The following is a 24,642-nucleotide window of genomic DNA, read 5'->3' on the forward strand; positions in this document are numbered from 1 at the left end:
AACACATATGTTTTTGAAAGGAGTCCTGAAGGATACCTAAAGTCTCAATTAACTTGTCTATCAAAGCCATCATCATCATTTTTTTTTTACCAAACAATTCTTAAAAAAATAAAACTAAGGATATTCCCACTATACATATATATATATATATATATATATATATATATATATATATATATATATATATTTGTTTTAGTTAGCTTTCCAAGTTGACAAAATAATTGTAATTTTTTTTAAATCAAAACTATACTTTTTATTTTCTAAATTTCGTTGACAAATCTACTGTCAAAAAATATTTATCCCCAAAATGCTAACTTTAATAATTTGATATTAGTATGTGTTCCGTGTAATTTCTTACATAACTGTAAAATGTAAAATGTACAATTTAATGGAATATGGTCTAATTAAATGTACTTGATTGGTATGCATTCAGTTTATACCCATTACTTTTTTTCTTAATGATTCATTATTTGGATAAATAAACTGTTGATTTTATATAATTCATTTGCATTTCACTCAGCATTATTGCTTCATGTTTATGAGGGCAAGAATTATTTATTCAGTATAGTTTTAGTTTAATTTTAGTTAACTATTATGCCTAACTTATTTACAAAACAGCTTAAAAAAGTAAAATTATCTGAACCATAGAAACAAGGTGTCAGACAAGATACATAATAATATATTCATTTAAAGTTGCCAGTATAACATTAACGGCCTTTCTCGTGTTATTTTTAAGCAGAAAGAGAGGACCAGGTTGTTAGATTTTCTTTTATTTACTGATTGATTTTATTTGTTATTTCTTATTTTTTATTTTGCGTTTGAGTTGCACAGGCGTTCGGTTTGAGCCTTCTGACGCACGGTAGCAGTGATGTGGCTCTCGGTAAAGTAATCTTCCACGTCACTAGGAAGTAGTGCAGAGCTGAGGGAGAGAGAGCTCGCCTGCGGGAGCTTTTGAGAAATTTTACAGATGTAAATATCTCAAACTGCACATCGAAGGTCACCTGGGAGGATAATAGTCCTGCAGATAGGTAGGTTTTGTGACTTATTTTTAACCAACACGAGTGACATTTGTTTCGCTGTCTGGTGGTTACTCATAAGCTCGCTAGCTAACGTTACTGTCCTCCATTTCATTGCTAACCGGAGCAAAAGCTAAACTCCTGTCAGCTAATTCTTGATAGTCAGCAGTTGGTTCTGTGTTTTAACCTAGGAAAACCAGCTTTGGGGACAACTAACTAATAAAAATGAGCAAAACCTTGCTATTTTAGCATTTTTGTCTTTACGCGTGTAACGCCATTTAGCCTGTTAGAAAGCTTATTAGCTGCGTGTCACTATTTTCTGACTTGTTAGCTTATGCTGTTTTGTGATGAAGGCAGCCAAGATCTGCCGTAAAAAGCAGCTGAAAACTTTGATCTGACTTTAATTTTGAGAAGTAATTGTCGTTTTCAGGTTTAATCCAGACGTACACTGAACACCAATCACCTGGTTCTCCAGGTTTTAGCTAGTAGTATGTTTTGCAATTCAGTTGTATCTCTATAGCACATTTTAAAGCAACAGAAGTTAACCCAAAGTGCTTTACTGACACACTTATTTGTAATACAGGTCTCCGAGAACCCAACTAAAAACACGGAACTCACAAAAACAGACGACAAAATAAAATTGCAATTAAGAAGATGCGAGAAACTAAGAATAAAAACATAATTAGATTTCAATATTGGTAAAAACATCCACACACGCACAAAAAGCAATGGAAAACATTTGCAATACGTTTGGCCAAATCATGATGAACGTCAGACTCTACTAAAAGCAGCTGAAATTGGGTATGCCTTAGAGGTTCTTGTCCGGGAAGCCAGACTGCTTCATAGCCTAGGGGCAATAACGATGGTCCAGTCACCTTAAGTTTTTAGGTGAGAAGATGGCACTTTGAGCAATTGTTGGGAGGATGACCTCAGTGACTTGAAGGCAAAATATCACAGATTTAAAAGATCTGTGATATATAGTGCAACTAAATCCACAGAGGGCCTTAAGAACGTGTAATATAAATTTAACATTTATCCAGAACTGTACCCAGTGCAGCGGAGTTATTAAGGGAGTGGACTGATGTGCTGTAGTTTCTGAATATCCACAAGAGAAATTCTAGGACAAATTTATCCTACCACAGATCCTACCACAGATTACCGGGGAAATGCTATTTGGAAACAGAGGAAAATGTGTACAAAAAGACAACAACTTGATCTGACTAACTCAAACTACTACAGCTTTTATTTAAGATATAGATCAATTATAAGAATAGGACTTTATCAAATTGTGTGTATAAAATGTACATGCTTTTATCTTGTGTGGAAACATGTTGGTGTTCATAGTTAGCATAAACAAAGAGGAAGAACTGGCAAACGTATTCCATGAGATTAGGTTAGTTTTGACTTCACTGACATTTTTGCACCAGTGTGAATGTTTTCTCCATCACTGACGAAATCTGTTCTTTTTCTGTTTTCATAGGTATTATCCAGTGAGCAACATTCATTAGGATTCTTCTAATCTGATACAAGCACAGCAGCAAAATGACGGCTGCAGAGAATGTTTGTTACACTCTGATCAATGTTGCCTCTGACTCAGAGCCCCCTTCTGAAGTCAGCCTAAAGGCAGATCTAGGTAACCATTTGCTGTAAAGTTTAATAACTTGCCTTAATATACAGTACAAAGGGAAAATAGCCTTTCTCCACTTTTTTCTCCATCTTAATGCATTTGTGATGTATGAGTGTTATTTTTATAGGCCATTATACAATGTCTGGTTTAGGGGAAAAACAGTTCAAATCTCTTTTATAGATTAATTTTGATTCAAAGAAGCATCGTTGATGGATGAAATTAAGCTTTGATCGGGATTGGTTTAACTTTTTTTGCATTAACATGCATATAAGTCAGTGTCCTTTGGAGGGAAAAAAACTCACAAAGTCCTCTGAGAGTTTTTGGTGAAGTTTAGTATCAGATGATTTTAAATAGATGAAGACTAGTTTAAATAATAATTGATTGATATGCTAAATATAATAATCTTTCTTTAGAGAAGGGAGAGATCAAGGCCAAGACTGAAGCCTTGAAGAAGGTCATCATCATGATCCTGAATGGCGAGAAGTTGCCGGGACTGCTGATGACTATAATCCGTTTTGTGCTGCCGCTTCAAGACCACACCATCAAGAAGCTGCTGCTGGTTTTCTGGGAGATTGTTCCCAAAACAACTCCTGATGGCAAACTCCTTCAGGAGATGATCCTGGTCTGTGATGCCTACAGGAAGGTAATCTAAGTTATATACTAACAGCTGTTATAAACAGTGCATTTTTAAATATACACATCATGTTACACTATTTATTAGAGCATAACTATAGCATTTGCGGAAAAGGTTAAAAAAAAAAAAATCAGTTCAGCAATTCTAATTTTAAATATTTCTTCTATTTCAGGACCTGCAGCATCCCAATGAGTTCATCCGTGGCTCCACTCTGCGTTTCCTGTGCAAGCTGAAGGAGTCTGAGTTGCTTGAGCCTCTCATGCCAGCGATCCGGGCCTGCCTGGAGCACCGCCACAGTTATGTGCGCCGTAACGCTGTCCTGGCCATTTACACAATCTACAGGTACTAGCTGCTAAATATTATAAAGTATAAGTTTTGAACTGTATTCATCATGAACAACAACCAGCTCTGTTTGTTTTGTAGGAACTTTGAACATCTCATCCCAGATGCTCCAGAGCTGATCCATGATTTTCTGGTCAATGAGAAAGATGCCAGCTGTAAGAGAAATGCTTTCATGATGCTGATTCATGCAGACCAGGTCTGTAGCATATTGTCTGTTCTTTTCTTACTGTTTCTACTTTTACTGTTAGTCATGCAGTATATATGCCAAAGGTCTATCTAACACCTTGTCATTCATGCATTTATATGTTACAGGATCGAGCGCTGGACTACCTCAGCACATGTATTGACCAAGTTCACACTTTTGGAGACATCCTCCAGCTGGTTATTGTGGAGCTGATTTACAAAGTGAGTCACACTTTGTGGTAGTCATATCTAAACCTTTTAGCACAATGGATGATTTCACATTCAAGTTCTTGTTGTTTTTCTTTTTCTTTTTCCCCCCTCTGTTAGGTTTGCCATGCTAACCCTTCTGAGCGTGCCCGTTTTATCCGTTGCATTTACAACCTGCTGCAGTCTTCCAGCCCGGCGGTTAAGTATGAGGCTGCTGGCACTCTTGTAACACTCTCCAGCGCTCCCACAGCCATTAAGGTACGTCATCAGTGTTTCAGTGGTTGTGTGTATGTCTTATATCATTTATACAGTGCTTTATACATTGTATTACATTTAGATAGATGGATATCTTTGCTTTATTAAAGCCTGTATGCATTCTGTGCTTTGTTGGACTCTAGGCTGCTGCCCAGTGCTACATTGATTTGATCATCAAGGAGAGCGACAATAATGTGAAATTGATCGTTCTTGATCGTCTCATCGAACTGAAGGAGCATCCCACTCATGAGCGTGTGCTCCAGGTACGTCTCATAGTGGCTGTTATTAGTTTTTCTAGCACTTAACAAATAAAGTTGTTAGTGGCTCTTTCACTACAGAAACCATAAAAGGAAAGGAATGGTACCCAAAAGAAGTCTTTTTGAGATCATAAAATCTATTAGAAAATATACCAAAATTGTTATGTGTCAATACCAACTGTGTTAGAAATTGGGTCTCACTAATACTTTTTCATCCAGGACCTTGTGATGGACATCCTGCGTGTCCTAAGCACTCCTGACCTGGAAGTCAGAAAGAAGACCTTACAGCTGGCACTGGACCTTGTTTCATCCCGTAACGTAGAAGAGGTCTGTTGACATTTGCAGCTTTTGTGTATTTTTGTTGTTGCTTTTTTTGTCCTTGCATTGACACCTAGAAAAACTGGAATACAGTGTTAAAGTAGTGACTTCTGTCTGGCTGCTAGTTGGTGATTGTTTTGAAGAAAGAGGTGATCAAAACAAACAACGTAACAGAGCATGAAGACACTGATAAGTACAGGCAGCTCTTGGTGCGCACCCTCCACTCGTGTAGTGTGCGATTTCCTGACATGGCAGCCAATGTCATACCTGTGGTGAGTTTCCGCTTATTTCCTCTTAAGATTCTCGTGATATCTTTAGATTTCTAAATATACATTTTTATCATAAACTGTCTTTAAAATAAAACATTTTCTAAATGTTGATGTTTCACAGCTGATGGAATTCCTGAGTGACACTAATGAGGCAGCTGCTGCCGATGTGCTGGAGTTTGTGCGGGAAGCCATTCAGAGGTTTGACAACTTGAGACCCCTGATCATCGAGAAGATGCTGGAAGTCTTTCATGCCATCAAAACTGTCAAGTAAGTAATCCTGATGAGTCTGAAGAGCAGATGAAGGTCAATTCATGGTTAAGAAACCATTATATAGGCTGTGCTTGCTAAAGGGAAGTCACTACTTACTCTTTGATTGTGTAGCACTGTGATTGTTTCTAAACTTCATCACAAGTGTCCTGTTTCAGGATTTACAGGGGGGCACTGTGGATCTTAGGAGAATACTGCAGCACCAAGGAAGACATCCAGAGTGTGATGACAGAAGTTCGCAGGTCCTTGGGAGAGGTACGTTTGTTCATTGTTGTCAGAATTACAAGTAACGCATGCTAATTTGATTAAGACAATTATAATTGTCTCTCCCCGGGGCAGATCCCAATTGTGGACAATGAGATTAAGAAGGAGACCGGTGAGGTGAAGCCAGAAGATGAAGTGAGCGCAGCTCCAGCTCAGAAACTTGTGACAGAGATGGGCACTTATGTGACACAGAGTGCCCTCAGCTCCTCCAGGCCTTCAAAGAAGGAGGAAGACAGGTAAACACTGGACATCATGGAGGAAAAGCTTTTTGCTCACACTGTATACCCTTCATTGTGCTGAATTTTCCATCCACCTCGCTCATTAAGAATTTGTTGTTCCAGACCTCCACTCAGAGGCTTCCTAATGGATGGTGACTTCTATGTGGCAGCTTCTTTGGCCACAACGCTAACCAAAGTGGCTTTGCGCTATGTTGCTCTTGTTCAAGATAAAAAGAAGCAAAATGTAAGTTATTCTTCCTTCACTTCAATAAAAGCACTTTTAATAATTTGCCCTACCTTTGGTTTCTCTGACCCCTGCTGTCTTGCTGCCCCCCTCTCGCAGTCTTTTGTTGCAGAGGCCATGCTGATCATGGTCACTGTGCTGCACCTGGGTAAGTCCTCTCTGCCCAAGAAGCCAATTACAGACGACGATGTGGATCGCATCTCACTGTGCCTGAAGGTCCTGTCAGAGTGTTCGCCACTTATGAATGACATTTTCAACAAGGAGTGTCGCAGATCCCTGTCACACATGCTGGCTGTCAGGCTGGAGGAAGAGAAGCTGTCACAGAAGGTAATGAAAGTTGACTAAACTCAATACCAACCTCGTTACACAGAAAATGAGCAAATTTTTGGTGCCAAATTTAATACGAAACCTGTTATATGTTTATAAGCCAACTTTTGTTTTCAAGAGCCTGCACCCTGATAGGTAGTAATGTGATCCTCTAAGGAGGAGTGTAGTAATATCACACTCCTAGATGATCATTTAAACCTGTTGTGTATATACATAAGACTTTTGGGACCAATGGAAAACTTTTTTTTTTGTTATAGTGCTCCAGTTTCTCTTGACAGCAGCATTGTCTCTGTCTTTGCAGTTTCTCTTAGTTCTGCACAATAACATCAGCTTTTATTCTCTTTCTGTTGAACAACCGTTTCTTATGTCTTTTTTGTAACTTGCTATACTGTGTTATTTTCACTATACTAGACTACATTATAGATACTTTTGTTGTTGTTGTTGTTCCATTGGGGTTGTTATTTCCTCCAAAAATAACCACGTGTTTCTTCTTCTGACTACAGAAAGAGTCTGAGAAACGCAATGTAACGGTCCAGGCCGACGATCCAATATCCTTCATGCAGCTCACGGCCAAAAATGAGATGACTTCCAAGGAGGACCAGTTCCAGCTCAGCCTGCTGGCTGCTATGGGCAACACTCAGAGGAAGGAGGCCGCCGATCCTCTGGCATCGAAACTCAACAAGGTGCACCATACTTAACCCCTAAAAGCCTTTCCATAAAAGGAAACTGGAAATTAATTTGACAGATGAATGTTGGAGTACTTAGGAGATAATAGTGCTTTTGAACAGTAAAAGAGTGAATGGGAATGATTATTGCTGTTTGAGTGCATTTCAAGTTTACGGCTTAGTCTAACTTATTTACAGTTCATATTATTTCATATTATTGGCAACACAGCAGCACCTGCTGCTGAAGCCCTTGTTGTGCACATGCTTTGCTGTTAATAGGTTGTTAAAAGATAATAAACAAGTGTTTGGGGAGTGTTTGTACTTGGTTGTTTATTAATCATTAAACGAATGCATTTTGTCCAACTTAGGTGACCCAGCTGACGGGCTTCTCAGATCCAGTCTATGCTGAAGCCTACGTTCATGTCAACCAGTATGACATTGTGTTGGATGTGCTGGTGGTCAACCAGACCAGTGATACTCTTCAGAACTGCACACTTGAGCTGGCTACTTTAGGTTAGTGTAGTTTTTTTCAGCCTCGGCGAAAAGATGTTTTTTCTCTCATTTAAGCCGCACACATTTGGTTTCTACTTTAATGTAATTCAACTTTCTGTCCTGCAGGCGATCTTAAGTTGGTTGAGAAGCCTTCACCTCTAACTCTGGCCCCTCATGATTTTGCTAACATCAAGGCCAATGTGAAGGTGGCATCTACTGAGAATGGCATTATATTTGGAAACATCGGTAAAAGAATTTTATGTCTATTTTTAGCGTCACATCTCAAGTCACACCATTTTTTTTCTATATGCATTTTTTTTTTTTTTTAAATTAATTGTGGGGATGTCTGGATTCTTCTTTTCAGTCTACGATGTGTCAGGAGCTGCTAGCGACAGAAACTGCGTTGTCCTCAGCGACATCCATATTGACATCATGGACTACATCCAGCCAGCCTCCTGCACTGATGCAGAATTCAGACAGATGTGGGCAGAGTTTGAGTGGGAAAACAAGGTAAACTTAAGGGGTTAAACGGGTTAAAACACATTCCTGGAATCTGACTGGTTTTGCAAAAAGTTGGACTTGTTAAAAGTTTTTTTTGTTTTTGTTTTTTTTAAATAGATTTAGTTGATGTACATTCAACTAACACTGAGCACTGATTGTCCTTTCTTTATTGTAGGTGACAGTGAACACCAACATCACTGATCTGAACGAGTATCTCCAGCATATCCTCAAGTCCACCAACATGAAGTGTTTGACTCCTGAAAAGGTTGGTATGAGAACATTATGTAAACCGCAGACTAAGGAAAGTAAACAAGCTTTTAAATCTTGGCAGCTTTCCCAAATACAAATAACAAAGGTAATTAAAACTTTTGGCACCAGTGCACATCGGAAAGAATCATTAGTGGCCGTATAGCAGGATATTTTCTTGTGCTGACTATATAAAGAATATATGTAAACATAAGACATGCCAGTGCTTCCTTATAAGATGAATGTGCAGATACTGTGATGTTGTTTGTTGTTCTTAACCGACGTTCTTCTCTTATAAACAAGGCTCTGTCTGGCTTCTGTGGCTTCATGGCGGCCAACCTTTATGCTCGTTCTATCTTTGGAGAAGATGCCTTGGCTAATGTCAGCATTGAGAAGCCTCTCCACCTGGGGCCCGATGCACCTGTCAATGGACACATACGCATTAGAGCTAAAAGTCAGGTAGGTCACAGCTGCCACACCGTGAACCCTTAAGAATCTGAGAGGTAAAGGCTGGGTGGACTTTATTTCCCCTCAGTCAAGCAGTACATCCATTTGTAAAAATATCACATGACTTATTTGATTTGAAATAACTAATCAGTTCTGCAAGTATTTGCATAGTGACACCGTTTTTGCCTCTCTAAAGTACCCCAAGTGTGGACTTTCATCCTTAAATGCATGCATGTAACGAAAAATTTGCATTTATTAATCTCCAAATGCAAATGGATTTCACTGTATTTCAGATATGCTAATGTGTAGCATGTGTCGCAGCTAACCCTCCTTCCTTTGTTCCACAGGGGATGGCCCTGAGTCTGGGTGACAAGATCAACCTTTCCCAAAAAAAGGCAAATGTCTGAAACAGCTGCTGTTCTGTGTCACCTAACTTACTGTTTGATCATCGTCATAGCAGATATGAACTCTTATATGGTCGGTTACTTCTGTGCTTTATATTTTTTAACATCACTTCTTTCTGAAAACTACATCTCGGCAATGTGCTTCCCCTGTCCCGTTTCATTTTCAATAAATGTATTGAAATAATGTCCAAAACATGCTCGGTCGTGTTTTCATTGAGTTAAGAGCTCGTTTTTCTTATTAACACCTCATTATTTTTAATTGGTGTTTCTTTTCTTTTTTTTTCTTTTCAAAATAGGGCAATTTATAAAAGAAACTTAAGACAGTATATGCAAAAGGAAGGGAATTCAAGTTCAATTCAATAAGAAAAGGGTAAAAAAAAAAAAAAAAAAAAAAAGAATCCTCTAGTACCAGCCACAACCATTAAGGTTCATATTGAATTTGATATTATTAAAGCCATAAGATGGAAAAACATCCAAACTAAACCACTGATCATTAAATAAGTGTTTGTACCCTTTTTGTAGGGTCAGTATAAGGCTTCCTGGGGTGACTTTTGATGAGATTTGGCGTTTATAAATAAAACTGAATTGAATTGAATTTGGAGATGGCGGAGCAGTGGTTAGTAATAGCTTTGAATCTGCTGGCTGGAGCCTTTCATTGTAAAGTGTCTAGATTCTAGATTGGGCATAGGTGTGAGTGTCTGCTTGTCCCTGTGTTATCACTGTGACAGATTAGCAACCTGTGCAGGGTGCACCCCACCCACTATGACAGCTGGGAGCATCTCCAGCATGACGGTAACCCAAAAATGTAGTTGGATTGTATGCCTTCTTTTGGAAAGTATGGAAGGTTGTGCTGTACCTGCCTTAATGTGCATGGCAGTAGATGTTTAGTAATTATCTTTGAAGAAGCTGTTACAATTACCTAAAGGACGTTGTGCCCCAAAGTGAAGAGAGTGTCTAGCTTGTGATCGTAGCTCTGGGATCTAATTAGAATTCCTCAGATTCCTTCTGTAATATCTCCCACAGTGGGGTAACTGATTGGAATTTGTGCCGCCAGTACCTCCAAACTGAAGACATCACCTTGAAAATGTCCGTCTACATGCATAACCTGGGCAAGAACATAAATTCTTTTAACCTCAGGTAATATATTGCCAAGATTTGAACTGAGCTCTCTGAGCCATCTGCAAGTTTCACTGTCAGCGTGATAATGAGATGGAGATAGATTAGTGCTGGCACAGGCCTCCATATTCCACTCGCCCTCCAGTTTATTATTTATGAGTAAAGGGATATTTCTGGGAGTAGGCCAGATTAAAGGGTCACCACCCCAGTCATACATTTACAGTATCTGTAAAAATCTCCCTCCAGGGGTTTTAGATAAAGGCTGAAAGGTGGCTTTGAGGTCAGACCTTCAACTGTGAAAATAAACAGCCAACTCCAACTGCCGTGTGCACTGCACAGACTGTCTGGTTCGGGCATAGTTATTATGAGAATCACAGCTACACTTTCTAACACAAGGCATGACTTTGGCATTGTGCTTTTGGGTGATTTTCTTGCTTTGCCACGTTAATATGTAGACACAAAGTGCTCATCTTAAACAAAGGATCACTGTCACAATTCCTCTGGGTGATATAATATTTTGTGTTGTATTTTAAAATCACTTGGGTACGACTGAATCTTTGACAGCACTCACTGCTCGTACGAAGCATCCATGTGAACATCACAAACCATTCCCAGGGAGTTTGACGCCCCGCGTTTTCTCTTTTTGGACACCGGGTGGCGCCATGGGTCCCAAAGCCATGTGGTGTTTTATGTTTTGTTTTTGTTTGTTTTTTTAAATGCAGTTAAATATTGGATTTATCACGACGTGACGTGCTGACAACACAAGTCGGGACCTTTGCGCAATGAAATAAAAGGTTGTAACTTAGATTGTAACTGGTATGAGTCAATTTCAACAAGGGACAAAACAAAAAAAAAAACAAAACAAACACACAAATCACAGTCCACCACTTTCAATTTCCACCTGCGTGATGAGTTATGACGTCGCATATGAAGTGCACAGATACGCGCATTTTATCGTAAATTGCGGAGCAGCAGCAGGCGTGTGTGCAGCGTGCAGAAATACTCCTGCAAACATCACTTTTACTGCATTTCCTCCCTTTGCTCTATCTGTCCACAAAACCTATTTTCCCCCACTGTGCTGGGAAGTTGTTTTTTTTTTTTTTTTTTTTTTTTAAATAATTGAATATTAAAATAAGTGTTTATTTTCTAACTAAATCTATCTAAACTTGGATGTAGCGCACAGCACAAACAAAATGTTTAAATCCCACTAAGCTGTGGAAATATTGTAGATAACATATCAAGAAATGTCACCTATTTTTATTTTTTTTATTCATTGTACTGAAAAGTGAAGAAACTAGTAACTTCCAGCATGTTTAAACCATATTTACGTTGCGACGACGACGGCCGCGGGGCGCGTTATCACTGCGTAATTGGCTGTAATTACAGCGAGCAGACAGCGCAGAGCCATTTGAGGACAGGAATGTGACTGCAGGGTGCATGATATTAGTGTCAGGGTAGAGCTGCAGAGTGGGTTGAGGTCTACTTGCGTCGGTGTGTGTGTGTGCAGGAGGGTGTTGAAGCAGTTTGCAGACTGCCTCTAGAAACAGCCCCTAGCGTCAGACATCAGTATTAGCCTGGCTGATTACTCTTAACTATCGGATCAGCATCTTGAACGGTGCAGTGTTGGCGAGCCCGAAACGCGGTCAGGCGTATGGACAGGCGGTGGTAGCTCCGATCGGGATCCCTCTTCGTTTACATCCCTACAACTAAATAAAAAAGAAAGAGGGGGCTGCTGCACAGGCGAGACTGTTTCGGCACGTAGCTGGCCTCTGTATCTGCGTTCCGGTGCCTCCAACTACGAGGGCCTCTTCAGTTTACAGGGGGAAAAGTGGGTGTTTGCTGCTTCACTGGTGTTTCGGCAGCGGCAGCGGCGGCGGTGTCCTCGATGGCAGGCTGGAAGGACGGCTCGGTGCAGGAGAAGTATCGCCTGGTTGTGGTCGGAGGAGGTGGCGTCGGGAAATCAGCCCTGACTATCCAGTTTATTCAGGTCAGTAGCGGTAAACCTTGCAGTTGAAGCGAATGTAAGCCTCGCTCTGATTTCCACGCTCGCCCGAAAAAACACGGCCAAACAAGGAGGGAGAGGCCGGACACGGGTATCCGTCCGTAAACGGACACCGGGGTCTGTTTTTCTTCACTACTTTGCCGAGGCCTGCGACTGTCGGACGGATGGGGAGGTTTTAGTGCGAGATATGGAGAATTAAACGTCTGTCACTTTAACGCGACGATTTCCGAGAGGACCACTTCCACTTTGCAGTTTGTACAGCCGCTAGTCATAAGAGAAAGGAAAGTGGGTCTTTGGAGCTTAAAGAGTTGTCCTATTTTCTTTTACCTAAGTTTCCCTGCAAAGTAAAGCAGCGGATTTAGAGTTCGTGCTAAGTTGTTAAAAGTCCTGTGATTTTTTTTTTGAGAGGGGTTGCAGTGGCCCACCAAGCCACACAATGTAATACTTCAAATAGAAGGATGTAAAAGCTGTACAAAGTTGGTACAGTGGTATCTCTCTGTGTCACTCTCAAGAGGAAAAAGTGCGTTTGAGTTCTTTTTAAGTGCCACCAAAACGGATCCTCCAGATCTCACTGGAAATATGTGAACTAGACAGAGAAAATCCGTTCAGGTTGGGTGACTGTAAAATAAGCAGCAGCTGCACAAAATGTCCATTGAGAGATGATTAACTTTTGTGCTCTGATGCAGAGTCTCACCAAGTCTGCTGGTTAACCTCATTTCGAGCTGAAACCAAAGGCAAGCAAGCGCACTAATATAGATAATCTATAGAAATGAAAGGTTGCTTCCACCACTCTTCATCAGTTTTACAGCAGCCTGCTTGAAGAAAGCTCGCTGGGTGTCACATATAAAAGGCATGTAAACAGTTTACCTCCCTGTAATGCCTGGTTGCATTCCAGCACAGTGCAGACACTGCTCTGACCTTCCAGGCTTTCATAATCGCCATTTAGGAGAGGGCCCAAACACACACACACACACACACACACACACACACACACACACACTGTATGAGAGAGATGACATTCTTTGCCCTTTGCCTTGTGTGTGTGTGTGTGTGTGTGCCCACCATGGTGTCACTGTGTTACTGGTGCTTGCTCTGGATTGCAGGGGACAAGACAGGCAGGCAGCTGCGTGTCTCCACACTGACAGACAATAGTTGGGGGGGTGGGTTGTGAAGCTTGTGAGCAAGTGTGTGTTGGGTGGGTGGGGGAGAGTTGTATCCTAATGAGGGTTCAAAAAGCTCATTAACTGCATACCAAGTAGGAAGGGATCAGATAGACCTGAACTGGGGGGAAACACTTGAGATGTTATGGTAACACCACTGGAGTAACGCTGATAATGTCATTGTGAATTTTTCTCATTTGTAGTTTTGCTTGTCATATGTAATAATCATTTAAAACGTGCTTCATACATGCACGAGGTGGACCTGGATTTAGCAATAAAGCTTTCTCTAAGGTCTCACAGACTCATTTTCAAATCAGCTAACTGACTGCTGACTGAGGTTTTTGCTTGGATGTCCCCTTTTATATGTATCTTGTACTCGGCAGCTCCCTCAGTTAATTAGCTCGTGTGTTTTTCTTACTGCCGGCTTGCATGTCTTGTGCCGTGATGGTGATAGAAATAGTAGGTGGAGAAGTGACAAACTCTTCAGAGGTTTCTAGAAGTCGCCTGCTGTGCTGTGTTGGGGTGGACCTGACAGCTGGTTGTGAAGTCGAGGCGATACTCAGAACTATGCTGAGTGTTGTGAGTTTGAGGGTGTGTGTGTGTGTGTGTGTGTGTGTGTGTGTGGTGGTGGTGGAGGGGTCGGAGGTGTCTGAGTCAGCCTGGATGGGTTAATGGTCACGGACCATGTGGAATTTGGCCCTTTGGCAAAGGAAGTCCCTCTACTGCTGCTCTTAGGACCTCCTAGTTCTGTATGGAAAAACATGACCTGCTTCCTGAATCACTGGAATTCTGTGCGTGTGTGTGTGTGTGTGTGTTAGTTGTCACTTTGACTAGTACTAATTTTAGTTTTATGTGTTTTGCCAAAAACATAAAATACTCGATGAAGTGACTGCAAGTGTCTCAAGTCTCAATATATCCCAAATACCCTTCTTTGGTTAGATTTCTCTTTAGCAAACGCTCTTTTTCCACTAATAGATTTTTCCTACATTGCTCATTAATGTGCTTTTAATCACCTTTATGGTATGAAATATTGCTCATAGCTTTAGCGTCAGCTGCTGGTGAAACAGGTTAACGTCATTTATTATCTTGTCAGTAACCCTCTGAGGTCAGAGTCGTCATCAGTGACAACTCCAACCCTAACCCTAACTCTGACCCACATCCTGTACTATCAGAACTTTTTGTTCTACGGTTTCAAAAAACAATTGTTCCCTCAAGTCTTTGGAATTGGGGGACAAAAAAAAAGTTTGGATTTCTTCAGAAAATTGGGGTGGGTTATGTTTAGGATTGAGGGTCATCACAGATTAAGACTTTGACTAGAAGATCTACTTCTAATAAACCAGTAAAAATGAGATATTTAAGGTATTTTGTTATCTACTTCCATTGGATTCATATATTTAGATCATCCTCTTGTGGCATCACATTTTAGAATTTTGCTTGTGTGCTGAAATGTTTATCGTTGTTGTGTTGGGGTGGCTGTGGGTGACCACAAAGCACCAGCACGGTAGGCATTTTAAAAAGCACTTCGTCAATGTGGCTGATCATCTGATGCCAGCTTTTTTTATCTATATTGCGTGAGCACATTTTAATCACTTGCTAGTCCTGAGGTGTGTTAGCTAATGTTGATCTTGAGGTTCCTGAGCAGCTAAAATAAAAGACTTTTTGGGACTTTTTTGGGAGTCAGAACATGAAAGATGTCGCTAGCAATAACAAAGAGTGGCAGGTCCCTGGCTGCTGGCCACCCTAATGCCAAGCATTCGACTCAAGTTGAAATAGCGTTAGGATGACATAACATTGAGTCATCTGACAAAAGTTGTTGAGCACTGCGTGTTGTTTAATGTGACGTCTGCGAGGCAGGAAGCATCCCAAGTAAGGGAAAAGATGACTCACGTTAGCCATGTGAGTACTGCATGTGGGTTGCGTCTGTGCCTTTTTTTAAAAAAATCCCTGAAATCATGGTATATTAGAAACCCTTCTCAATTTACTCTGGGTTACCAGAGAAGCCGCCAGCATGAGACAGCTCTCGAGATGTTGAGGTGAAGCGTGGTGTTGCTTTCTCACATGCTTGCTAATATTAGCATGGTGGCAGCCCCTGGCCATGGAGATTCATAAATGAGAGCGAAACATCCTGACTGATCAAGTCCAGACAGATTAGCTGAGGATTTTTGTAGACCTCAGCTGGATTTACAGCTAAAGCACATGTGTTCTCCCAGTTTCTCTAATACACAGCCTCATTACTTGCATCTCTCATAACTTCTAAAATGGATTTGATTAGTCAGATATGAAATCTTTCAGGGGACATGTTGCCAAAAGTAGCAGCTCAGTAGAAAAAAACAGAAAGGTTGGATTATAAGGGCAGCAGCCCTGGTTGAGCATGTGGAGGCAGGATATGGCTGTAATAGTAGTGTTTGAGTAAAAATGTGGTGGGTGCCGTTTCAGAAACAGCCACAGGTGTCTGGGCAATGGCTTTGCAACAATGTTTTGGTGAATGTGCGTTTGATGTCTAGTTTTGAGAGATTGTTTTATGTATTTCCACACAGTGCATGCTCTCAGCCCATTTTTAAATACGGGCGGTTTGTAGCTTTTTGTCTGGCTTAGTCATATGCCAAATACCATACCAATGAGTGCAAACAGCTCCATTCACTGCATATTCTGACTGGTGTTTTTTCTTTTATAAGGAAGTTTATGTCTTGTCGTTATGTCTCGTGCAAGCTGAGGATTATATTTGCTTTCAGATGCAGACACGGACACCTGCAGACACCAGACGAGTAGTTATTTCTGTCTGCTTTTTCATAGACTGCTTGAAATTTGCCTAATAAACTCCACTCGGCTTTGCTTTTATGTTTTGATGATGAACTTTGGGATGGCTCCATAGGCAGAGCCGGTCATCTACCAATTGGAAAATAGATGGTTAGATCAGCGGTTCAATACCCGGTTCCTCCAGTCTAGTCATTGAAGTATCTATAGGCAATAAAGTGCTGTATGTGTGCATGATTGCATTGGCTTGTGGTAAAAAGTTCTTTGAGTGCTTAATTAAAGTAAAAAAGCACTTTATACAGGGAAAGTACAACATTCTCCTAAAACTGACCAGTATAACAGTAAACTCGTTTTAAGTGTAGGATGTGGCAGATGTGTGTGTGGGGGTAGGTGAGGAGAATAACTGTTTGTTTAACACTATTGAGTGGTCACACCTTGGCTTCTCACAGAGTAGAGCCTCAGCGAGAGCAAATAAGCCCCTCAGTAACTTTCACCATAGACTCAATATTGAGTCATCTGATGTCACTGGTTTGAGATGGCATTTTGGACGTTGGAGTCTCCATTTCGGAGCCTGAAGTGGACATATTAATACAAGAAGGCTGTGATAACTTGCTAGCTTGGTTAGCAAATCTAGAGGTAGGAATTACTAAAACCTGCCATAAGAATGTTGCAACCTGTTCAGTCTCCTTGCGATCAAAAGTAATCATGAGTGTCCAACACGCAGGAGGTCTGGGCAACCGTTTAGTCACTGCAAGCTGGAATTGTTCCTCCAGCCTCCGGAGGATGCCTCTTATTTTTAAAGCAAAATCGAAATGTGTATAAAAATATTAGCAAAATAAAATTTATCAGAAAATTATGGACTTCAAATTTCGCACAGCACTATCCCTCAGAAGTTTAATTGTAAACAGTTGCCATAGACCTACTGTTTTTGTGAGCAATTTCACGGCCTGTTTGTCTATGAATCGTCAATCAAACAGACAATATTTGTGTTGTGTAAACAGCAGGCGGTGTGCACTCTATATCACAGCTCGCTGGAAAGAAAAAAAAAATTAATAGTGGGTAGTTGTCATTCTGGTGGCTTACTGAGAGTCAGATTACTATAAGCACTCAGTGCTACACTCACATCAATACCTGTTTCATGTTTATGAGTTCCAGTAAGATTTAAACTGCTGGGTTTAAAGCAACGGTTTCCTTTCCACCTTCTCTGCTGTATTTGAATCTTTTGCTTCTATGCTATTCTCAGTCTTTATCACTTTTCCACTCAAATTCTCTATTAACACTTTCCACTTGCTTGGGGTCGTTCTGTAAAGATGGCAGATTTCATGTTTTTTAAGGACAGTGGAGCAATTCTAATATGGCAACATAGCCAGATGTGCTCAGGTTCTTCCAGTGTAACTTCATCCACTGCCCCTTGCTGATCATAAGTGGTCAATTTGTATTCTGCACTGCCGCTCTCCTTCACTCATGTGAAAATAATATGCAAGTCTACATACTTAATTATACGTCTTAATGTATCTCAATTCAGTGAATATTAAACTCTATCCAGATACAACCTGTAAGGCATACAGTTAATTCATAAATGCTTTTTTTTTATGTGACCAGCCAAGTATGAATTCAGCAAATCATGTCGTTTGTGCCTTTGTAGCGCTGCAAGAACACAAGTTGTAGTGTATAGAGAAAACATATCTGTACACATGAATGCCAGAGGTTCTTTGACACAGAGAAACATCAGTTGTTGTTGCAGTGCTGCACTGTTGTACGTCAGTACCTGCTGGATCGGCATATGTCAAGCTGCAAATTTGTCTTTGTGTCGTAGGCTGCTGTGAGTATTTCAACATCAAGCGCCCTCAAGTAAGACTTTTTAAATGCAGGGGATGAACGCAATCCCATTGCTGAGGTAATTTAGCTGTATCTGGCAAAATGCCTAGCAACACACCAAAGGAATGTACACGAGAAGAAGTTCAGGATCCATAAAGACACTCCCACCCATCTGGGAAAGCTCAAGAGACTAGTAGGTCATCCCCTTTGCTCCACGCTAATGAGAACCTAATGACTATCCAGGGAGGAAGACCGCTGTTAATCAGCAAAAATTAAATGGGCATCAAAGTCATTAATGCATTGTGCAAAACAATAGCAGTAACCTCTATTTTTGCACTTATACATGTTGTACTTTTGTTTTATTGTCAGGAAAGATCTGTAGTCAGTTACAATAAAAATAACAGGAGTACATTTACATACATGGGTCACACACATAGTTTACAGCCATTTCAGTTTTCTCTAGCTCAGGTTTTTGTGTCCTTTATCTTTTTAACACATGCTGGCTGGAATCCACGTCCTCATGTTCCATGCCCACAGTTCAACACATCGATATACCCGAACAATGGGCATCACTTATCTTCAGTGGAAAGTGCGCTTCCTCATTCTGCGTGCTTCTTCTGTATATAGTATGTGTTTGTTATAAAGTGCTTCTCTGTTCTCGTTGATTGTGTGACATCGAATTACTGCTCAGTCAAAGAAGAACTCTGTCTCTGGGCCGCACATATGATGCAAGTTCAAGAAAAATGCTAGCATTCTCTTACCTAACCGAGATCAGTCACACCCTGAGTCATTTGTTGCCTTGAATGTGAGAGTAATGGAGTAAATCTGCATGAGAAGCGCTGCAGAAGCTCTCAGTAAAACGAAATCAACAGAATATATAAGATTTTGCCGATGACGTGGGAAAAAGAGTTGCGTCAGTGATCGAATCTTTATTAAGCGGTTCCATGTATCTATTTGGAAGTACCTGTTTTGCACACAGTTTTTAGTTGGAGGCAAAGGTGTGATTTAAAATGTTCCACAAAAAACACAGATTTGAGATCAGATAACACAGTTTTTCTTTCTGTCTTTCTCAGTATGTCTGTCTCTCTGTAGCAGCAACAAGCAAGAACCAAACATAAATCCCATTAATGTAGAAACTAACAAAAGAGCTATACATGCATACATACATACAAGATTTTTAAAATGATATTGGAAAAGAGAAATTATGGGGGAATTAGTCATAAACTCCAACAATGTAATTCATAAAATAGCATGCAATTACTGTTACGGTCACATTAGGAAAAACAGCAGTAGAAGACTGCAGCATGACCAAAATTATTGTGACCGTACGCAACCCCAACAATCTGACAAACCCTATGAGCAAGGACTTGGTGACAGTGGGAAGGAAAAACTAGGAAGAAACCTCTGGCAGAAACAAGTTCAGGGAGGGGCAGCCATCTGACACGACAGATTCGGGTTGAGGGGAGAAAGAAAGGACGAAGCTGCAACTAACTGTGAATGATTGGGATAAAAATGCAAAAGTCGCAAATGTGTTGCCATCTGCGTACAAAGAAAGTTACATTAAAAGTAACTACTTCCATTCAGAGTCCAGCCAGAACCTTATAAATTTGAAACAGAAATTCCTTGACTGGAAGTGGTTTAAGAATGTCAGTTTAACTATAAAATGACATAGGCACCCAGCAACCTTGATTTAGGTATGGGGATACAGATAGAATGCAACCAGGTTGCCACCAGCTGAGTCAAGTCCCCAGTTGCAAAGAGATGCATTGCAGACAAGTTTCACTCATCAGCACAGACTGACTCAGGCTCATTGCAAATTGTTGGCAAGTTTGATAACGGTTGCTGTCAATCCAAGGGGAACCATGATTGTTTGGAAACATTTTGCCCGTCTGACCTCTGGGAAACCAGTTTGCTGCTGTAACTACTTGCAGCTGGTTGCCGAATGTGAAAAACTGAATGCAATTGCTGAGCAACTGCCAATTTTTCCTACTCACAAGGATGTTACTGCCCTGTCACACAGACTTGGAGAACGATTAGTGACACCTGGTCACCACAGGTCAGTAGGGAAAAGTTGCTGACCACTTTGGTTGGTTGCTGGTAGTGGCCGGCTAAAAAAGGATTTATGATGCTGGACCAAAAACCACCTTGCAATTGCTTTTGTTGCAAGCAGATTGCCAAGGTTTTCCATAGTTTGTGACTTATCTGCTGGTGGCATAACTGTGGAAAACAGAGTGTTCAACTTTAAAGTAAAAGTTGTGCTGTTTGAAATGTGTTGGCTGAAGCTTTTACTTTGAAGGCAAACATTCCAATTTGTGTCACACTTTTCCAAGGTTTACTTCTGCTCAGGGGTTAGTTGCTAAATGTTTCCAAACAAATTGCTGGCTTCCATGCAAACTACAGGTGACCAGTTGCCAACCAGTTGTGGACTTCATAATTTTCCCTAGCAGTTGGAGGTTGCCAGGGGGTCGCTGACTGGTCTCTTACCATAAAGACACACTTGAGTTTGCGCCACTGTCCTGATGTCTAGTCTGTTACCTCTAGTGCAGAGTATGATAGCGTTGTATTAAAGCTGTGAATTTCCACCACTACAGTAAGGGCAACATCAATTATGAATATCTTCAAGAATTTAAAAAGTACTGGACGACAAACCAGCTTTCAAGTGCAAGCTGATTTCATGGTTAAAAATAGGATAATTTGCTGTTTTGAATGGCGATAATTACACTATATAGTGACAAATAGTCCGAAAATGCAGCATAACGTTCAAAAATGTCAAGGAGGGTAGAACGAAGCAGGTGACAGCTATGATTACTGTTGACTAATGATTACTAATATTGATAACAAGTAGGAGTTAGAAAAAACGTCAGCGTAATATGCAGGATGTAAATATGAAATCAGAACAAAGTTTGGCTGAACAAAGTAACTTTTCCGTGCAGAATTCGTTATTAGTATTTTCACTGCACCGTAGGACGTGTGAAGCCATTCACACATCATCAGCAGTGCCATAAATGACAGTCATTTAAAAACAGCTAATGTTGGCATGTTGGCAACCATGTCCACCCCCGTGGACTTTGCGAGTAAACGCTCGGAACATTGTCTCAGATTTCACCTCAAAGCTACGTTTCCTTTGTAACGCTTACAGTTTTAACGCCGAGAGATCGGAGCAAACAGAACCTACCTGCAGCCTTATGTCAGGTTTGTAATGATGACAAAAAGGCTCGTGGGTCTAAGTTTTGCTCACTGTGATTCTAGTTTTGTTCATTTTCAAACTGTATTCAGTTGTTTACTTCCATGATTCATTATCATTTTAAAAATTGCATTTGCATTTGTCATATTGATTGAAAAGCTGCATCTTTTCCAGGTTTTATTTCTACAGGACTGAAAATCATTAAGACAACATTCATTCTTAACTTTATATCATAAGATGTTAACAGAATTTTTCCTTATTTTTCATGCAATGTAATATAATTGTATAAAGCCAACAAGTGACGGATACGATGTGGAACTAGAAATCGCAGTTTTCTGAGTTCAGTTTGGTCCAAACCTAAATTTTCTACAGAGCATGCAGTTATCCATGTATATTTTGTTGGATGTCCTTCTAATAGCGGAAAAAAATGGAAATATACTCCCTTGTTTTCTAGTCAAAGCCCCTCACATAGTCAGACAGACAGAGAGGACGGCGGGTTCGTCCGTGTTGTTTTTGGCTATTGTTCTGTATTCACACATCTGTCTGTTTCAGAATAACTACTCACAGTATCAGGTCTCACATCTCAGAGTCATATAACAACAGCTCTGGCTATGGGAAACCAACATACAGGCTGCTTATTTTAGCATCCCACTCCACCACACCTTTTAACATTTAGCATTTCAAAGGTATTTTTTTATGATAGGCTTATATTTATTAACGGTGCTACAGATGATTATGCTGACTTTTAAATAGTTAGCAGTGTTGATTTCAATATTGGCGTGACTAGTTACACGGCTAATTGAAGTGTCTTTTGTTGTTTGCCAAAAGTGGGGGGACATTTTTCTGAACCTTAGTCAACAGAGCGCTCTGAATGGTTCTTTTTATGTCCGTGTGCTTGTCGCTGATGCCGTGCTCTGAACTGCCTGCCAGGCAGCTGGTGGACATTTGGCACATCTCGAGCAGACAGTGTCCAGAAGCCTGTGGGGCACCTGCTGTCCATCAGGGGGAGGTGAGGCACGGAATGAGACAACCCCTCAACAGGTGACGGTATAGCACTACTCACTGTCCAAATGTGTCTGCGACAATGGCCAATTGGGCCTCGTGTTCTTTCTCTCACTGATAAAATGCAAGTGGACGATCAGAGAGCGTCAGGTATGCGCGTAGATACACTCAGGAATATCTGAATTTGGTCGGCGACGCAGCTGTTGTGTGACTGCTGCGCTGATCTGACACACAGCAACTGTATGCGACCGTGTGCAGGGCACCAGTTGGTGTCGACTAACCCGAATTTTTATTTGGCACACACCAGGGCGCACAAAGTCAACAGCTGTGTAAAAAAAGTGTGTTTAGTATGTCTAACCAAAACATTGTCGTCTCACAGCCAAGCCCCTTCGGACTTTAGTTAACGAATGTGACACTCTGCCCCCTGCACACAAAAAAGACAACCGCCGTTTCGATTTTAATGATGGCACTTTCAAATATATAGTGTCGGTTGAACAAAAAAAAAATCACTGTGGGAGGAGTTACCAACATAAATGACTAAAAAGGTGCAGAATTCATCCTTGTGCCTTCATAAAACAGTTTTCTAATAGCATGGTGATGCTGTGACTTCTGTGCTGCCCCTGTGGTTATGGTTATAAGCGAACATGCATATGTCGTGGTAACACTGCTTGACATTTTGGCCCCTTTTACCTAAATATATATACAGTATATATAAAAATAAAAAGTTATTGTCAGATACACAATTGTTGATTCTGACACGGTGGTTAGGGTGAGAAGATCAACAGAGAGGAACTGGGTGAAGGTGAAGTGCAGATCCATTAGGACTTATTTATAAGAAGGCGCCTGTTGGAGTAATAACTTTCCTGCTGCCTGTGATGTAGGGCTGCTGGTTTAAAAGCACACGGCACTAATGCTGCGACGTCTGACATGATGCCAGTCAGTGGACCCATTTCCTGTGACATATCACCCCATGCTAGGAATTATGGTCTGCAGTAGAGCACACCAGTGCAGAAATACACACTCAGCGCTTGTGCCAGTAGGGAGAAAAGGGAGAAGATGATAACACACACACACACTCAGATGCAGTACAGTTAAGGGTTTTAGAGGTATCTGCCTCGTTTTAAAGCAGATAATAAGAGACAATTGTTTATTGTAGCATCGTGTGTCAGCTATAACCATTTAGTTATAAATAAAACTACGGCCTGTGTATTTTACATCGCTGATCAGCGTTACCATTATTTGGTCAGTCATACGGTTTTCCTGAGAACCATAGACTGTGAGACACACTCCACTGAATGACTTTGTGTGGGGTTTCTGAAAGTCACACAGTAGTTTCTCTGTCCTCGTAGCCACTGCGGTAGCTGGTGTCCTCTCGCTGAGTTGTCACAGTGCCGCTTTGTCGATGAGCACGCGTGCAGCGCTACTTCTGCGCAAACAGAAGCAGAGGAGGAAGAATTGAATAAAGCCCAGAGTGAAGCAAGAGCATATGTAAACATGGAGCTGTATTACATGTCGGGTAACCAGCAAGGCTCACACCCAGTGTATCATTACATAACTCGCGTGTACCTAACTAGGAGGGTCTGTGCCTAAATAGATCATAACCTTCATTACTGTCATGTGATTACTGTTTAGTTTTATTTTAAAATGTAAAAAAGTCTTTTGTCATTTAATGCATGATGTCAAGCACATTTATGTCAGCACCTTTGTTATTTCGCCTGTAAATGATCAGATCTTTCCAATTTGGTTTGTAAGTTTTGAGGCAACCTCACATGGGTCTAGTTTTTTCCCCAACCTCCACAGAAGAACACATTAAGGAAGAAATGCCAAAACAGTCAAAGGAGCTCACTGTGTCTTTTTTAGTTATTTTTCAGTTGAGCCTTTTATTTTCTGTTCCCTCCAGCAAAACAGCAAAAAGCCGAAAAGAGAAAACCGGCGTCGATAAACCCATCAATGACTTTAGGGTTTAGGGTTGGCTTAATGCAGAGGGAGAAGGAACATTAGTGAGATCGCACGATCACCTAGAACGTCTCTGAACAACACACGCGTCTGCTTATGATTCAAGAGAATTGGCTTATGAAACTGAGATAAAGAAACAGTGTGCTGTGTAGCCACTATAGAGCAAGTAGGTGTCTTTGTGCCAAGTGATCTGGTAGAAAAAAGGCCTTTAAATGGCACCGCTTTGATTCTGCGCCTTTGAGCAGGTTCAAAAGTGTTCAGTCCGGCGCGCATTGATATTTAGCAGAGTGATTGAAGTCTTAATGCCAGAGAGGTTAGAGGAGAGCAGGGGGTTGACTGCACCAGGAGTTGGCCTACTTGGTGGGACATTTATCCCGTGCTTTATTCTCTGCATGGGTGCTGTCCCCATATCTGAAGCCATGAGCGCAGGCTGGCCATTCAGCTCGCATAGCCTACGTGACTTGTTT

The 24,642-nt window shown here is 40.9% G+C and overlaps 2 protein-coding genes across 2 annotated transcripts in view; both read left to right on the plus strand.

Moving 5' to 3' along the window:
* Positions 1-872: 872 nt before the first annotated feature.
* copb1 (COPI coat complex subunit beta 1) lies at positions 873-9,378 on the plus strand. Its single transcript, XM_003442293.5, has 22 exons — positions 873-1,028; positions 2,497-2,649; positions 3,057-3,286; positions 3,450-3,619; positions 3,701-3,815; positions 3,932-4,024; positions 4,130-4,267; positions 4,408-4,527; positions 4,741-4,848; positions 4,965-5,111; positions 5,230-5,375; positions 5,534-5,630; positions 5,715-5,875; positions 5,981-6,101; positions 6,201-6,428; positions 6,932-7,111; positions 7,462-7,606; positions 7,712-7,831; positions 7,950-8,095; positions 8,262-8,351; positions 8,636-8,791; positions 9,127-9,378. The coding sequence occupies exons 2-22, from the start codon at positions 2,559-2,561 to the stop codon at positions 9,184-9,186; spliced, it is 2,862 nt and encodes a 953-aa protein (XP_003442341.1). The 5' UTR covers positions 873-1,028; positions 2,497-2,558; the 3' UTR covers positions 9,187-9,378.
* A 2,345-nt stretch (positions 9,379-11,723) lies between these two features.
* Positions 11,724-24,642, plus strand: part of rras2 (RAS related 2) — a 28,523-nt gene continuing 15,604 nt past the window's right edge. The window contains exon 1 of the mRNA XM_003442292.5: positions 11,724-12,286. Coding sequence (XP_003442340.1) covers positions 12,185-12,286 — 102 coding nt within the window. The 5' untranslated portion in view covers positions 11,724-12,184. The remainder of the gene's footprint in view (positions 12,287-24,642) is intronic.

The sequence above is a fragment of the Oreochromis niloticus genome, linkage group LG1 (assembly GCF_001858045.2).
Source record: "Oreochromis niloticus isolate F11D_XX linkage group LG1, O_niloticus_UMD_NMBU, whole genome shotgun sequence".
Classification (NCBI taxonomy): Eukaryota; Metazoa; Chordata; class Actinopteri; order Cichliformes; family Cichlidae; genus Oreochromis; species Oreochromis niloticus.

Bases quoted from the DNA above. Each gene is read 5' to 3' on its own strand.
- copb1 (XM_003442293.5), top strand. From the start codon at position 2,559: ATGACGGCTGCAGAGAATGTTTGTTACACTCTGATCAATGTTGCCTCT. The intron at 3,287-3,449 runs GTAATCTAAGTT...CTTCTATTTCAG, and splicing joins TCTGTGATGCCTACAGGAAG to GACCTGCAGCATCCCAATGA. The intron at 4,268-4,407 runs GTACGTCATCAG...GTTGGACTCTAG, and splicing joins GCGCTCCCACAGCCATTAAG to GCTGCTGCCCAGTGCTACAT.